At 36.4% G+C, this 17,843-nt stretch overlaps 2 protein-coding genes across 3 annotated transcripts; one reads left to right on the top strand and one right to left on the bottom strand.

Annotated features, from left to right (window-relative positions):
• Nucleotides 1–6,881: 6,881 nt before the first annotated feature.
• On the top strand, nucleotides 6,882–11,858 carry LOC132632583 (high-affinity nitrate transporter 3.1-like). The gene is made up of 2 exons (XM_060348572.1): nucleotides 6,882–7,070; nucleotides 11,232–11,858. The coding sequence occupies exons 1-2, from the start codon at nucleotides 6,938–6,940 to the stop codon at nucleotides 11,711–11,713; spliced, it is 615 nt and encodes a 204-aa protein (XP_060204555.1). The 5' UTR covers nucleotides 6,882–6,937; the 3' UTR covers nucleotides 11,714–11,858.
• Nucleotides 11,859–12,469: 611 nt separating this feature from the next.
• Nucleotides 12,470–17,561, bottom strand: LOC132632582 (manganese-dependent ADP-ribose/CDP-alcohol diphosphatase). Of its 2 annotated transcripts, none has more exons than XM_060348571.1 (2): nucleotides 17,385–17,561; nucleotides 12,470–14,379 (listed from the first exon to the last, which is right to left on the bottom strand). In XM_060348571.1, exon 2 carries the CDS (start codon nucleotides 14,244–14,246, stop codon nucleotides 13,245–13,247), a length of 1,002 nt encoding a protein of 333 aa, XP_060204554.1. In that variant the 5' UTR covers nucleotides 14,247–14,379; nucleotides 17,385–17,561; the 3' UTR covers nucleotides 12,470–13,244. The 2 variants fall into 2 exon arrangements, with proteins under 2 accessions (XP_060204554.1, XP_060204553.1); XM_060348570.1 differs by having other exon boundaries at nucleotides 12,470–14,257; nucleotides 17,385–17,560.
• Between the last annotated feature and the right edge of the window lie 282 nt (nucleotides 17,562–17,843).

The raw sequence follows: 17,843 nt of genomic DNA, 5'->3' as shown, positions 1-17,843 counted from the left end.
GCCACCCCACCATGTCCCTACCCCACCACAAGGTGGCAGCAGCCACGCTCAGCCCAGTCATAGCAGGGCATTCTCGGTGCTCGCCCTCTCCAGTCATTCTATTCGGCAGCCTCGCCACCACAGCATGGTGGGTATGTGCCCACGGATATTGATCAGGCTATGCATACAATGTCCTTGAATCCGCCCGATGACAACAATTGGTACATGGACACCGGAGCCACATCTCACATGACCAACTCCCAAGGTACTCTCTCGTCTTACTATCAATTGATCAAAAACAATGGCATTGTTGTTGGTAATGGTAACATGATTCCGATTCATGGTTGTGGTCATACTTCCCTTCAAGTCAATCCCTCCCTAAACCTGAAAAATGTTTTACATGCACCTAAACTCATCAAAAACCTTATTTCCGTTCGTAAATTTACTATCGATAATATGGTTTCTATTGAATTTGATCCTTTTGGTTTTTCTGTGAAGGATTTACGGACGGGGAGCAAACTCATGAGATGTGAGAGTTCGGGTGATCTTTATCCATTCTCTAAAAATTATCGAGCCATTTCGTCTTCCGCAGCATCTGCTTTTATCGTCATCCCTCCTCATATTTGGCACTCCCGTTTGGGTCATCCGGGGGATGTAATTCTTAGTTCTTTACGTAGTAGTAATTTGATTGAATGTAATAAGGCTCGAAACAATGTTTGTGATTCTTGTCCTTTGGGGAAATTAATTAAAATGCCTTTTTATGACTCTCTTTCAACTACTACTATGCCCTTTGACATTGTTCACAGTGATTTATGGACTTCACTCGTTCTTAGCTCTTCCGGTCACAGATATTATGTTTTATTTCTTGACAATTATACTAATTTTCTTTGGACTTTTCCCATCAAAACAAAGTCCCAAGTTTATGGTATCTTCTTGTCTTTCCGGATTTTTATTCGCACTCAATTTGAAAAAAAATCAAAACTTTTCAATGTGACAACGGGCGTGAATTTGATAATGGTCCTTTTCATAAATTTTGTGAACAAAACGGGATGCTTTTTCGATTTTCTTGTCCGCACACCTCATCCCAAAATGGTAAGGTGGAACGGAAAATTAAATCCATAAACAATATTATTCGTACACTCCTTGCCCATGCATCTATGCCCTCCTCCTATTGGCATCACGTTTTGGCCATGGCAACGTACCTACACAATATTCTCCCTTCTAAAATCTTAGCATATAAGACACCCACTCATATTCTTTATCAAAAGAATCCATCCTACTCTCATCTCCGGGTTTTTGGTTGTCTATGCTTTCCTCTCTTCTCTTCCCTTCCACACAAATTCATAAGCTACAATCTAGGTCCACTCCGTATGCTTTCCTAGGGTATCCTTCCAATCATCGGGGGTACAAATGCTATGATTTATCGAGCCGAAAAATAATCATAGCCCGGCATGTGTGGTTTGATGAAAACTCTTTTCCATTTTCACAAATAAATAATCCAACTCCTACCTCATATGAGTTTTTGGGTGATGATAATTCCCCATTAAGAATACATTTGTTGCATGACCAGGCCAATGCTCCACAAATGCAGCCATTACGGCCCACTCCCCCTCCTGCAACCCAACACCCGAACTCACCCATTTCCTCTCCTTCCTTGTCGCCTGTCCAGCAGGCCATTCCCACCATCTCAGTGGCCCAACAGCTTCTTCCCTCTCCTGGCGCGGCCCAACTCTCTCCTTCACCCTCGCTGCGTATTGTGAGCCCAGGCATCTATAGCCCGCCTCACCAACGCAGCAGCCCCGTCCCTGCCAGCCCCATCTCAACTACATTGCCACCAGTTCCTCGCATAACTACACGTAGTCAACATGGGATATTTAAGCTGAACTTGAAATACAAAAATCAAGCCTTAAGTGCCACCAACACCTCCATCTCTCCTATTCCCCGGAATCCAGTTGGTGCACTTAATGACCCGAATTGGAAAAATGCTATGCAGGATGAATATAATGCTCTTATTGATAGTAAGACTTGGGAGTTGGTCCCTCGTCCTTCAAATGCTAATATTATTCGGTCTTTATGGATTTTTCGGCATAAAAAGAAATCTGATGGTTCTTTTGAGAGGCATAAAGCCTGTCTTGTAGGTGATGGCAGGTCTCAACGGGAAGGTGTTGATTGTGACGAGACTTTCAGTCCGGTTGTCAAACCGGCAACTATCCGTGTGGTTCTTACTATTGCTTTATCTCCCTCTTAGCCCATTCACCAACTTGATGTAAAGAATGCTTTCTTACATGGCAACTTGAATGAGACCGTCTATATGTATCAGCCTTTGGGATTCCGGGATCCGGCTCGTCCTGATCATGTTTGTCTCTTGCGTAAGTCTCTTTATAGCTTGAAACAGGCACCACGGGCTTGGTATCAGCGTTTTGCTGAATATGTGGCAACCGTTGGTTTCTCGCATAGCACATCTGACAACTCTCTCTTCACTTACTGTCGTGGAAAAGATACTGCTTACATTTTGTTATATGTGGATGATATTATTCTAACTGCATCTTCAGATTCTCTCAGACTCGGTATTATGTCCAAGTTAGCTACGGAATTTGCAATGAAAGATTTGGGTCCGTTGAGCTATTTTTTGGGGATTGCCGTCTCCCGGGACAAAAATAACCTATCCATGTCTCAGAGTTCTTATGCAGAGGATATTTTTGACAGGGCAGGCATGTCACAATGTAAGCCTTGCCCCACACCAGTTGATACAAAGGGCAAACTCAGCGCTACTTCGAGCACCCCGTATGAAGATCCTACGAAGTATCGTCGTCTGGCAGGTGCTTTGCAATACTTGACATTTACTCGGCCAGACATATCGTACGCAGTACAATAGGTTTGTTTGTTTATGCATGATCCCAAAGTCGAGCATATGGAAGCATTAAAACGCATCTTGCGTTACATTCGAGGTACGATTGATTTTGGTACACATTTATAAAAAACCTCTCTACAGTCACTACTATCATATACAGATGCTGATTGGGAAGGATGTCCAGACACTCGACGCTCCACATCGGGTTATTGTGTATATTTTAGGGATAACTTGATTTCTTGGTCTTCAAAGCGTCAACCTACTCTATCTAAGTCTAGTGCTGAAGCTGAGTATAGAGGGGTTGCTAATGTTGTCTCTAAATCTTGTTGGATTCGTAATCTGTTGCTTGAACTCAATTTCCCTATTCGTAAAGCAACTTTGGTCTATTGTGACAATGTGAGTGCCATTTATTTATCTGGAAATCCGGTACAGCATCAACGTACCAAGCTGTTATACCCTGCATTTTCAGAGCATGAGCATGACACGTGCTTCCTCAAAAAAAAAATTGATTATGTTGTTGCTACGTAATTTAAACTCACGTTGATAGTGTTGTATCTCGTATTTTAGTACGTCGGATTATTTGTAAGCTGAGGTGGGGCCCACACATCGAGATTTTTTTTGGACATGTGACAAATTATATGAAGCACGTATGTGAATTTAAACATAACTCAAGAAGGACCCTTGAGCCAAATCGAAGTGGAAGTCCTCCAAACAAATATTTTTAAGTAACGTTTTCGGGTAATCTGACTTCGAGGGGCAAAAACGGTATTATAAGTTTTGAATTTGGAAAAATACCAAGAAATAGAAGTTGTAGATAATTGAATTAGATTTCCAACCATAGGTCGTGGATCCACAGGTGACGTCAGTACAAGGAGATATGGACGTTTTAAGGCAGAAAGGTCCGTGGGCTAGGCCCAATCCGAGCCCAACCGGGTTGGGCCCATGACCCATGTTTATTTAAGTGCAACTTCGGCCCTTTTCTCCTTAATTTTCATACCAAAACACCAGAAAATTCTGGAAAAAGAGAAAGAGGAGCCTTGGAGAGAAGAAAAACCAATTTTGACCAAAATCTGAGCCCCGAATCCCGAAGCCCATGAAGGGAAAAGTGTTGTACGCTGCGTTGTCTTCAATATGAGCTAAAACTCAATCAAGAAAAAGAGGATGGACGTGATGGTTGCACACTTGGGGTAAGATTACGATCCCTTTTCATTGTTAACAAGTTTATTTAAAGTTTTAACGGATTAGAACGGAGAAAATAGCGATATAAATTCGTTTGTTGATGTTGTTGAATTATGGTTTGAGTTTGAGGAGAACTTTGGATAATATATATATATATTTCTTGTAGGATGTTGTTATTAATGTTATTGGTATTTATTTCAGCTTCTCTACGGAAATAAAATTACTAAATAGTTATACCGTAAATTGGTTGGTTGAGAAATTTAGAAAACAGTGTGTGGGTTGTTCTATGGCATACGTTGGTATTGTTGTTGATGTTGTTGGTTACTGAATTGGAATTCGGGCTAGGCATATAAACAGGGGAGATGCTGCCCGATTTTCGGCAGGATATAAAATAGTATGATTTGAAATATGGTACAAATGTGTGATGAAAAGGCTAACGTTAGCGTAAATCCCTTCAAATGTAGATTTACGAGCTCGGACAAATAAGCGTATCTAATAGGAGGTTGAACAGGTATGTAAGACTTACCTTTTCTTTCTTTTGGCATGATCTTTATGAAACGAACAAATGATGTATATGTATGATTTCAAAGAAATTCATGTTCTTAGAGCCATTAGGATGGCTAATATCCTTGATTTCCATAAGCTATTTCATATGGTTTTGGATGCGTATTTATGAAGTCCGAAGATCTATTTGATATGTCTCCAAACGGCTTTCGAAAGATAATCGATATGACTAAAGTTTTGGTTTTCAAATGATAGCACGTTGGATTATTCCACTGAGTCTTTGATATATTTTGATACGTACATATGGTTCCAAAAGCTCTATTTGATTTGATCCATAACGATATCCGAAAGGTACTTGATATGATTGTTGCTTTGATTTTCCAAAAATGGCTTCTGAAACGTTCGTAGAAGGTTCTGTACTTCAAACGCTCATAACTTTCTTATACTAAGTCGGATTGACCCGAAACTTGTTTTTGAGCCTTCAGGCGTCGGTAAGTATACTTATCCGTCGAGTCTTAAAAGTTGATTTATGTGCATTTAGTTTCTCACTACTCTGCTCGTGCATGTGTCATTACCTCTTTCGCCGAGTCCCGGGCCGGTATATATCGTGCGCATGGTTCGTCGGGTCCCTTGCTTGAGGGTCGGGTGCCATATATGTATTCCGGAGTATGATGTGTTACGGTGTTATGATGTGTTCATGGTTCGCCGAACCATGTATGTGTATATGTATATTTTGATCTTATGATGTGATATTATGATGTGTGACGGAGAATACGGAGCAAATCTTCTGGAGTATGATGTGTGTGGCGCCAAAGGCAGGGTGGCGCCACGTTCCCCGGGTCCCGCAAGGGGCCGGATACCGTTCCTGGCATGCATGATTCGTGTTTCTAGTAAGTTATTTTTATTATTCTGCATATCGTGCTTATTGTCTGTACTAACCTTCTGCACGTTCCGCAGTAATATAATATATGTATATGGATCGGGCTGCACGTTCCGCAGCAATATAATATATGTATATGGATCGGGCTGCTCGTTCCGCAGCAATATATTTATGGATCGGGCTGCACATTCCGCAGCAAATATATTTATGGATCGGGCCGAACGTTCCTCGGCACTAATATGTTATATTTATGGATCGGGCCGTACGTTCCTCGGCACTATTATGTTACATATGAATCAGTTATATGTGTATGTATATGATGACATACGATGTTGGCACGCACGGTCTGTGTTTGGCAAGTAAGCATTTTGGCACTCTGGATGATCTACTTATTTTTTGTACTTCTTCTGACATATGACATCGGTATACACGATTTGCATTCTGAAAAAAAAATAAGCATTTTGGTATTCTGAAAATGTACTTACTTTTGTACTGCTTGTTTCGTTTATGGTTCTGGTTTCTGTATTCCATGCTTTACATACTCAGTACATTCTCCGTACTGACCCCTCTTTCTTCGGGGGCTATGTTTCATGTCGCGCAGGTACACCCAGATGAGTAGAAGCCATTAGAGAAGATGGTCCAGCGGCGTTGGCAAGCTCCATTTGCTCTTGGAGTGCTGCCGAGTCAGAGTATATGTGCTATGATTTTTTATTAATGTTAGAGACTTTGCAGACAGAGTCGTGGGTATAGAATGTCAGTTTTGTAAGCGGCTCCATCAGCCGATGTGTCTTATTGTATTATGTTACAAATCCATTATGATTACAGATTTTGTTTGACTTGAGGTCGATGGAAAAGAATATTTCTGAAATGTTGTACTATGTATTTCATCTTTATTTGATTTAAAAGTCCAAAAAGATTATGTGTGCACTAAGGGTCAGAGGGTTCGCTCGGCCCTAAGTAAGGGTCGGGTGCCCATCACACCCTAGGAAGATTAGGGTGTGACACAAGCATATTGAAATGGACATTCATTTTGTTTGTGAAAAGGTTAGACGTGGAGAGGTTCGTGTCCTATATGTTCTGTTCTGTTATTAGATTGCCGACCGTACTATTTGATGATTTTCGGGACAGTGTAACCGTTCGTAAACCTATTGCTTCGACTGCAGGGGTGTGTTAGATTATGTAAATATTTAGTCAAAAATATTTTGTAATCTTCTATTTTAGGATAACATATGTTAGAATAAATTAGTCAAATTAGTTCCTATTTTGTAGTTTACAATTACGTTATAAATGATGTATATTAACCAATTGAATGAATGAGAATAATCACGGCTAATATTTTGTTACTGGTGTAACTAGGATGGTTTGATAAACGTCAATTCATTTTTGTATTTTCAACTCCAAATTAAGCAAAGTCTAACTTGTCGGCCCCCCTACCCACTGTCTGATAGACATAAATTAGTGGGTTCACAACATCTTTATTTAATCTCCACCACACTCAATCTCTCTTCCTCATACTTTGGAAGTGCAAAAAAAATAAAAAAATAATGGCAACTTTTCCTAGATTTTTTGTTGTCTCAGTAGTTGTTTTTTCTTGCTTTGGAGTCACTGCTTATGGTGCCCTTTTTTCCTCCATTCAGAAAACTCTTCTACTCAATTCTTCACCTTCACAAGGACAAGGTATATGCTTTTTCCCCCTTGGTAATAGATCTGATTATCTTCCCGTTTGGATTGGCTTATAAGTTGATTATAAACTGTTTTCAGCTTTTTTGAGCGTTTGACTGGCCAGCTTAAAGTCATTTTGTGCTTAAAATAAGCTCAAAAAAATAATTGGATCTATTTGACTTAACTTATCTAAAGCAGTTTATAAGCTGAAAATAGCTTATAAGCCAAAAAAATAAGTTAAACTATCCAACTTATTTTTTTTTAGCTTATAAGCTGCAAAAAGCTTATAGGCATAAGCCCATCCAAACACGCTCTATATTACTAAAAAAAAAAGGAGAAAGAAAAAGTGTTTTTATAATAGACATTGCTTGAAAGTTATTGCCAAAGTTGACTACGGATAAAAAAATAAGGCTCGTCTATCGACCCATGATTAATGAATTTAAATATGTCCACTTGCCTCTCTTTCCGCAGAATATGAAAATGATTAATGGATTTCAATTTTATACTCGCAATGGTGAGCCTTTCCGTTCTTATATTTGAGTTTTTTTTTTTTTTTGACAAACTTATATTTGAGCATATTTTTTTTTTTTTTTTTTTTTTTTTTCAAAAAAATCCAGAAGTTTGTACAACTCTAGCCAAAAGGCTAATGAAAATACAAAATTTAAACTAATGATCAAATTAAGACTTATAACTTGTCTTAATTTGATATTACAAATTGTTAAAAAATTACTAATAGAATGAAATTTGAAATAATTGCTCCATAAAGAACTTCTGTTTCTATATCTCACATGCTCTATATTTGGCCCTCTATATGCACCAAGGCAGTACATTTTCTAACTAATGACCAGTTCTCAGTAGGATGAGCATCCCGGGGTGCTAATACCACCAACTAAGAAACAACCACTCAGTATGCCCATGTGTACTCAAGAGGTCTGTTGTGTTTCATGTGCTCAATCATTAGGAGCAATAATTCCACTTCCTATCATTTGTCAAAAGTGCCTCCAACCAGTTGCAATTTATGCTGGTAAAACTTCTCAACATCCTGATTACACTGTGTTTCGCTGCTTGTTGGTATTCCTTCAGTGTGGTTGTTTTGTGGTACCTGTTGAATTAAAATCCTCCATTTATGTTAGTTTGTGTACCTGCAACCATTAGCAAACAGTTAGTGTAAACCACATCCTTCACATTCTCCTCCCAAAGGATTTGAGTGTGAGGACCTCCTTTTCTCCCACCTTCCCCCTATATTCAGTCTCCTTAACATGATCTAATTCTTAGACAGGGCAGCTGTAATTTGTCACTGTTCACAATTCTTTTACAGTGGCTCTCCATGTCATGAAAGGAATTGAATTGTATGTCCCCTGTGTCCAAAGCTAAATTAGCTAAGTGATCTGCTAATTTGTTTCCTTCCCTATAAATATGCTCTATCACCACCACTTTTTCCTCACTTATTCTCCAAATTTCTTCCACCATAGTAATGATTTGCCAAGGAATTTCCCATGTCCTTTGAATAGAGTTCTTCAGCAAAAGTGAATCTGTCTCTATCCTTATTTGATCCCATTGACTGTCTTTTAAATACCTGAGAGCCTGTAAAATGGCTAGGGCTTCTGCCTCGGTGTTGGTGCTTTGAAGATCCTCTATTTCTCTGGCCTGTGCTTGTATCACATCTCCCCTTTCATCTCTTACACAAAAGGCCCATGAACTCCTACCCGGGTTTCCTCTTGAAGCTCCATCAGTATTGACTTTTATCCATCCAATATCTGGAGTTCTCCAAGTCACTGGTGTTACTCTTATCTTTGGAGAATATCTCTGTAATGCCTCAACGATCACACTCCAATTATATGGTGCATACCTAAAATTTTTCCTTCTCACCTTCATGAATTGAATCAAAGTATGCATCACCTGGTATATTTGAGCATATTCCTTTAGTTTGAAGGGCTAAATTAGTGGGTGTTACCATGGGCGGAGGTAGTAGGAGGGAAGATGGTTCAATAAGTAGGAAAGTGATACTGTGTAAATAGGTAATCTTTTTGTTATATATAAATCGTTGAATTTCCTTAATATATAGAAGAGAGTAAGTTGAGTATAGTGGTAAAAGTGGCTCAAAAGTTGTTGGAGTCCGGAGCCAAAATGACATGTTTTTGAAGCTAATATTCCAAAATAGGATGCCTTTTTTTATATACCAAAATGAATATTTCGTTAGATAACCAATGAAATACCCGCAAGTAGCACTGTTTTGGTCCGGTATTTGTTGCATTTCGCTACACTTGTAGCGAAATGTAACAAATAATTTTTTATTTTTTTTTGCATTTCGATGGTATATGAACGAAATATGAATTTTTTTTTTGTATTTCGTTTATTAAAAAAAGTATATGATTTTTTTTTTGTATTTCGTTTATTAAAAAATGAAATATGATTTTTTTTTTATTTCGTTTATATAAAAACGAAATAGGAAAATATAATTATTATTTTTTTGCATTTCGTTGGTATATGAACGAAATAGGATAAAATTTTTTTTTTTTTGCATTTCGTTTATATTCCAACGAAATACGAAATTATAATTTTTTTTTATTTCGTTTATATAAAAACGAAATAGGATTTTTTTTTAATTTTTTTTTTGCATTTCGTTTATATTCCAACGAAATAGGAAAAAAAAAATTATTTCGTTCATACCCTTTTTTTGCTCTCCACTTTTACCGTAAATTATTTTACCTTATCCTCTCCATTCTCCATTCTCCATTCTCACTTCTCCATTCTTTGTTCTTCCTCTATCTCCATTCTTCCTCTTTTTCCGTTCTTCATTCTTTTCTTCTTTTTCTACTAATCCTATCACAAGGATTCCTCAACTTTTGCTCCATAATCTTCTTCAAATTGAGGTAATTTATTAATTTTATAAGTTTTTACATATATTTTCTGATTTAGTCATTATAAATTAGTTCACATTTATTTTTTTGATTTATTTATATCTTATACTTAGTGTAGTAGACTATAATAAAGAAAACAAAAGTTACAAGTTTAATTAATCAATAGTTGGTAATTTCAGTCGTCGCTTCAATTAAAAAAAGCTTTAAAAAATGTTAGTAGAGTTTATTGGTCAACGAACTACAATTAAAATACTAAAAAGATCGTCGAAGCTACTGATTAAAAAGGTCTAAATTTATATTATAAAATGTTCTTTTAGTTAGTCATTTTCATAGAACAACAGTTAAAAAAAAAGATGAAGAAATATTGAGGAAAGTAAGATTGTTAAATATAAAATTAAAACCATAGCGATATGGAGAGCAGAAAAACGGTAAAAAAAAAAGGATTTTTCGTTATATACCTGCGAAATGGAACAAAACATTTCGTTGGTATATACAAAAAAGAATATATATATATATATATATATATATATATATATATATATATATATATATATATATATATATATATATATATATATATATATTACTATTTCATTTTTATATAAACGAAAAAAAAATTATAATTTCCTATTTCGTTGGAATATAAACGAAATGCAAAAAAAAAAAAATTATCCTATTTCATTCATATACCAACGAAATGAAAAAAAAAAAAATAAGAATAATTATATTTTCCTATTTCGTTTTTATATATAAACGAAATTAAAAAAATATTTTCATATTTCGTTTTTTAATAAATGAAATACAAAAAAAAAATCATATTTCGCTTTTTAATAAACGAAATACAAAAAAAAAACATATTTCGTTTTTTAATAAACGAAATACAAAAAAAAAATCATATTTCGTTTTCTAATAAACGAAATACAAAAAAAAAAAATCATATTTCGTTTTTTAATAAATGAAATACAAAAAAAAAAATCATATTTCGTTCATATACCAACGAAATGCAAAAAAAAAAAAATATTTGTTACATTTCGCTACAAGTGTAGTGAAATGCAACAAATACCAGACCGGAACAGTGCTACTTGCGGGTATTTCGTTGGTTATCCAACGAAATACACATTTTGGTATAAAAAAAAAAAAAGACATCCTATTTTGGAGTATTAGCTCAAAAAACATGTCATTTTGGCTCCGGACGCAAAGTTGTTGCAAGTCACCCGTCCGAATTCCAATTATAACATTTTAGTATTTCTTTTGATCTTCTTATATAAATTTCTAACTCATCAACTGAGTGTTAATATTAAATTTGTTTTCGCAGTGCTGCAAGCTGGGGAAGAACAAGTGACAATAACATGGTCATTGAACAAGAGCTACCCAACTGGAACAGACTCAAATTACAAGATAGTGAAGGTGAAATTATGTTATGCCCCAGTGAGCCAAGTGGACAGAGGATGGAGGAAGTCCAACGACAATCTCGAAAAGGACAAAACTTGCCAATTTAACGTTGTAACAATACCATATAAACCTTCAAATAACAATTTTACTTGGACTATAGAGAAGGATGTTCCTACTGCTACCTATTTCATTAGGGCTTATGTTTATGACTATGCTGGTGAAGTTGTTGCCTATGGACAAACTACTGATGCTCACAAGAAAACCAACTTGTTCAAAATCACGGCAATCACAGGCCGCCATGTCACCATGGACATTTGCGCCGCCTGCTTCTCTGCTTTCTCCGTCGTCTCCCTTGTCGGATTCTACTATGCTGAGAAGAAAATGGCTAAAAGTACCCAGCAATAAAATGATTATTATATATTTGTTTACTGCTCCAGCAATATCCTAGACTTAAACATAGGTAGAAGTAAGTAGCAGGGAAATTCTAGCTTGTTATATTTGTTAGCTTGTATAAAATAAGTACTACTACTATAGTTACTGCTTTTATTAATTGGAGCAGGTAAATGTGAATATGTGATGATGAACATTTAGAAAAGTAAGCATTGGTGGGTTAGCTATGAAAACGTGAGACTCAGAAAAAAGTTTAAGACAAAGACATTATATATTTATATTGTCAATTAATATTAATAGTAAATCGTGTGTTCAACATGTTCACACCACTAGCACCATGGGATGTCAAAAAAGACATTTATCATATACCATATTCTGTTTTCTATAATTCTATCTTTGTCGGTGCCAATTGTTCGTCGAGCCAGTAAAATACTGGTGCAGTTCCACACTATATATCTGCAAATTGAAGCTGTAAAACAAAAGAAATAACTCTATAGTCTACACATCCAAACGATATATAGTAGTAGCTGGTAATTGCTAGTAATTTATAGATTTTACACCAAGGATTAGTTGATCTTTCATTCCTTGATTTTAAATTTATGCCAAAAACCAAGAAGACCAAGAAATGGAGGTTGAAAACGTGTACCACTTTTTTTTTTTTCTTCTATTTGTTTCTGTTTTACCTATTTCTGGCATTACGAGGAAGAGAGAGGAGATTTCGAGTCCACTACAAAAAGGATGAAAAGAAACCACAAAAGGAAAACAAAAATCTCAGTTAAAGTAATGTGCATATATAAGTAATTCTTGTTGATGATATCGAGAGAAGTAACTCGTGTTACCAGGAAGACAGCTATAAGACATGGAGTACATGTGATCAAAAGGAGGTCAACTGAAGAAACGTAAACTAGTATCAACCATGTGATTAATGGCGAAATGTTGCCCCTTCATTTACATAGCTGGCATTAAATATCAAATGCTAATAATCTTAAGGTTAAAGAAAGGGCAGCCCGGTGCACGAAATATCTAGCGTTCACAAGCATCTGGCTGATTCCACGGCTCGGTCTTTGTGACTTATAGATCACTCGGGAACAACTTTACTTTGCTCCAAATCATCACTCGGAAACAACTTTACCGTTGCTCCAAAATCCACTGCTAGTAATTTAACATCTGCCACTATAATGCAACTAGCAATTGAAGCAAACAAGTTCAGATAAGAGAGTAGCGACACATGACTGACTAATGTATCCATGGTTAAATATACTAATTCAAGTCCAGAGTACAACCATATTTATTATAGGACAGAAGCAACTTTCGAATCTTCAGAATCAGGCTAAACCAGAAAGACACTCAGGGATTTTCAAGACGCCCTGGAGGTCAAGAATATAGTCCAATATGTACCTCATTCACGGAACAACCATAATATCTGGGCTTAAGCAACAGAACTTACATCAGAACCAAGTCTCTCTTGCATTTCATGATAACTATGCCTTTTCAACATATCTTACAGTTCACCTCTTTTTTTGTAACCACGAAATGTGGGTAAACTTTACAACCTGTGGATTTGTTCGTTGTAACTTGAAAGTATAGTTTTGTGACCAAAAACCATCTCAGTGCTTTTCATTCTATCAATACCAAAAAGTGATAATCTATCATCAAAGGCATCAATGTGTCCAAAAGCATCAGTCCCAGGAGGGCACTCAAGAGCTGCTTCAAGGACCCGATGATGCACACCATGGGAGTCAACCGAATATCCACCTTTATGGTCATGTCCACCCAAACAGACCTTCACACAGCTATAGTGATGTATCACATCCATCACTTCATCATAATTCCAACACAACGCTGAAAGAGATGAAGCTCCAGGATCCAAAGGTAGATGGCAACACACTATTACATTTTGATTCAACTTGGTAGCTTCCTGAAGGACATGATCCAGCCATTCCAGTTGTTCTTTTCCAACACCTCCATTGAACTTGAGAAACCTTCGGTCTGTTCCCACAAGTCCATTTGGACTGTTTTTGTCTGAATTTGGGTTTCTCTCCTGAAGAACTTTTAAGGCCTTCAAAGTATTTGGGTGATCTTCTGGCCAACCAATGGCACTGATATCATAAGCATCTAGAATTACAAATCTGTATTCTGGAATTGGAGAAAAATCAAAATAGGCACAACCATCATTGCTAGGAATTCTCAACAACGGAAGCAAGTCCTTTCGAGGAAGATTGTAAAGGCAGTGATTTCCAATCATGTGATAGACAGGGCCATTGAACTTATCAAATTCATTAACAATTTTCTTGACAGCAATCATTGACTGGTCTTTGGGACAAAACCCATCAACAATGTCCCCAAAATTAAGAACAAACTTAGGCTTTTCTTGATTCCATTTCTGAACTGCCCTCTGCAACACACAAACACTATGCCGATAATACCTAGGAACACCAAGGAATGAGCGGCCATCGGGAATATCAGCATATTGGACATCTGATATGACCCCAAAGGAAAGAAGTGGCTGCTTCCCTTGTGGACATAGAAGACCATTTGCATATCCCATTGCCTACCACCCTATTAATTTGCAAGGTTAGGTTGTCAATTGAGTAATTGGAATAATACCACACTCTAAAAGAGATGTAATCAAAGCTGTGGTTGATCTGAATTTCTACTATATCAGAGGAGTGAAGATACATCTGAACAGTTTAAAACAGTAAAGATATCAAATACAGTTTAAAAGAACAAAACTATCAAGTAGTATACTGAAACATTTCTATTGCAAGGCCTAAGTTGATTCAGAACACAAGGACAAAACAAAACATGCATATGAAATTAACTAGGTATGAAATTAACAAATATGAATAAATACTAAAGCGGAGCACCACTTCTCTAGGTAGAAACTTCCATTACTCAACACATTAGATTCGGAAAGACAGAAACTAGCATCCCTGATATTATTAGGCTGTTTTCCAGCTCTATCATGAAGAAGCCTGTTCTGTACCTGCACTCAGTCTTGGTCTTACATGATGAATTCCCCTGAACTTCCAAATTCCGATCGTCATCCATTATTTACCAAATAAGCTACTCTATGGTAGTCAAAGCAGCCATTCAAAGAACATCTCAGACCTCCAAACAAATCAAAAGTTATGGAATGAACGTTTCAGTCAGAAAGAATTTTTTATTATATGCTTGTGTTTTTAATGTGTGTGTCTTTTCTTGTTTTTCAAATCAAAGTAGTAATATTATTTATTTTTATTTTTGAGGCACAAAATTTGCAACCATTAAGAGGACTTAATTCATGCAGCCAAATAATGTTAGTTAACAGATAGTCCATGATTTCATCATAGTTGCTAAAATCCCCCATCTAATCACAAAGAAAAGAAAGACTACTTGATTTTAATCTTAATTGCATAAGAGTAATACTCGTTTCATAGCTATAGGACAGAAACAAAATTCAAGAACCTACTCAGTCCAGAAGGTTAACGAGCCCAGTTATAAGGGGCTGGAATTTCCTCAAAGCTAGTTTCCCGTGTAACCTAAATTAAGCTCGAAGTCAAAAGGCATGTTCCAAAACTTGTCACGGTTCAGTGATCCTTTCTCCATTGATATGCAAGTTTAATTTCACATTTATGGAGAAGTTCAAAAAGGGGCCAGGATACACTGATTTAGAGCAATTATAGGAACGAACAACCCTCAAAGACGGGCAAACCAATACGAATATGTGCTTCCTAGTCCTTTTCAAATTAATGACTACTACTCCATCTACCGTTCATGCATCTTAGGAGCCCAACAATAGATTTTCGCATATTTGGCATGGCACAGGAAAAGGTTCTCAAGGAAAAGGATTTTAATAGACTGAATGAACAAAAGAAAAGGGGCGAAAAATGGACACCCTCAAAGGTGCTTGTATAACCCAAGATAATCTCTGTAAAAGGAGTTTCTAGTTTGCATTGTCCAGTGGCAGCATATATGTGGTATATGTTTGTTTCAATTTTGGGACTAAGTCGGGCACAACCCCAAGGCAGGGAGACAGTGGAAGGATGGAGCAGATAGAAAGTTGACAGAGCCATCAGGAAAGTCTGGAAGAAGATCCCAGCAAGCACTTTCTGTTGTCTTTGGCAAGAAAGGAATTGTAGATGTTTTGATGGCATTTCAACTCCTAAACATGCTCTAAAAGTTAAATGCCTTGTGTATCTCTTTAGTTGGAGTGCTCTAGCCCCTGTAAATAATGTTGTTGCCCTCCTAGACTTCATCAGCTCACTTACTCAGTTACTCTAGCTTACCCATTCTACTTTTGATTTTTAGGTAAGCTTCCTGGAAATGTTCTATGTTGTATTGTAATGGAGGCTGGAGCTAACATCTATCACTTATGTAACTTTGCATCTTCTTGATGCCCGCATTGAAGCAACCTATTTCATCAAAACAAAAAAGGGCAAAAAGTGTTATCAGTGCTTTAAGAAAAGCTCTGTCTAGTAGACTGTTAGCAGTCCTTGGTCTCCCAATAATTTACATTAGTAGTTATTTGCAGTAGTTATTTCTTTGTTAGTAGTTATCTGCAGTTTCTTTGTAGTAGTTATATGCAGTTTCTCATTCTAGTTATGTTAGGAAAACATGTCCTAGTTTGAAGTTTCTAGGGGTAGTTATCCTATCAGTATTGTATTTAAACTCTATGTTTATTCCATGAAAGGTATGCAGAAAATTATTCCAGCTTTTGAGTACTTTAGATCACAGGTTCTCTCTTAACGAGCCAGCATCATAGGCCGGAAAAAGAAATCCTCTTCTCCTAATTCTCTCTACATTAACTCTGATTCTGTCTTACATCGCCCTTTAACTTGATCCATAACAGGGGACCGTAACATACACGCTCCAACAGTTACATGTGATATCATCTGATGTGCATTATCATCTGTCGTGCATTATCATGTAGCAGCAGGAAGAATATGGGAAAAGAATTAGCCATTGAGGTTGTTTATAGGTACTTAAAAGTTTAGCTTTTAATTTGGAGCTCCCTTATTTGGATCTTGAGAAGAGCCAACAGAACTTACGCCCTTTTACATTACTTCATCAAAAAGAAAAAAATTGATTATGACCTATCACAATTTCATGGATTTCAATTACATTACTTCATCAATGAGCTCCAATTAGTCCCGTAAAATGTTCTGATCTTTCTCCAATGGAAAAGCAATTAGAACAACTTAATAAACTCTACAGTAACAACACCAAAATGTATAGTTACAGCAAAACAACTATCGAAAAAACAACAAACCCCGTATAATCCCACCAGGTGGGACTTGGGAGCAAAACTATCGAAAAAAATAGCAAAAAGAACAAGAAATTTATGATCACATACGTATATGATAAATAGTTTTTAATGCAACCACAATTTTTCGTCAGAGAAGAACAATTTTTAATATGAAATTTAGCACTATCAAATTCAAATAAGGGAATAACAGAACGAAAAAAAAAAAAAAAAAAAAACCTTATAAAGCTTCAATATGAATTCCAATAATATGTCAATGTCGATTCAGAGAAATGGAAAATTTTGATTATTCCCAAAAGTAAAAACGTGGGTTTGGTAAAGTTTGAATCTTTCACTAAACTGAAGGCATTATAAAAAATAAAAACAAAAATAGCAAGAATGATCAAGATAGAGAGAGAAAACAAGGAGAAATAGGCAAATGGAAAGACAAATTTAACGTACCCAAATGTGATTGTATGTATTCAATTGTAGGTCTTGGGCGCAAAGAAGGGCTTCGAAAGGAAGAGAGAAATAAAGAAGGAACAATGTCGGTCATGGACCAAGCAGCTAGTTTACCTTTAGCTTTTCGCCAGGTTTGTTTTGGTCAAATATGACTACAATTGCAACCCCGAACTCTGGTAGAAAGAAAACAAGCACGATATAAGCGCTGCCACGTGTATGACAACACTTTCTTCCAGTAAAGTTAGGACACGCGGAAATCTATCTACCTCTTCACATGTGCGGGTGCCTTCACCCCTACTATATTTAGGAGTTAGAAAGAAAATCGCACCAGATCATTAATCTATATTTTATTTTTTAATAATAAAAAGCACGAATAAAATAATATTGATTGACTAAAATATTATTTAAATATTAAACAATTTTTATATCTTTTTAATCTAACTAGTCTCTATGTTCATG

This window comes from Lycium barbarum, chromosome 3 (assembly GCF_019175385.1).
Source record: "Lycium barbarum isolate Lr01 chromosome 3, ASM1917538v2, whole genome shotgun sequence".
Classification (NCBI taxonomy): Eukaryota; Viridiplantae; Streptophyta; class Magnoliopsida; order Solanales; family Solanaceae; genus Lycium; species Lycium barbarum.
Note: the sequence above shows the minus strand (reverse complement) of the source record. Positions and strands in the feature narration are given on the sequence as shown.

What these genes read in the sequence shown, in the direction of transcription:
- LOC132632582 (XM_060348571.1), bottom strand. Translation starts at nt 14,246, where the DNA reads ATGGGATATGCAAATGGTCTTCTATGTCCACAAGGGAAGCAGCCACTT.
- LOC132632583 (XM_060348572.1), top strand. Translation starts at nt 6,938, where the DNA reads ATGGCAACTTTTCCTAGATTTTTTGTTGTCTCAGTAGTTGTTTTTTCT. An exon ending in TTCACCTTCACAAGGACAAG is followed by an intron (nt 7,071 to 11,231) that starts GTATATGCTTTT and finishes TTGTTTTCGCAG; the next exon opens with TGCTGCAAGCTGGGGAAGAA.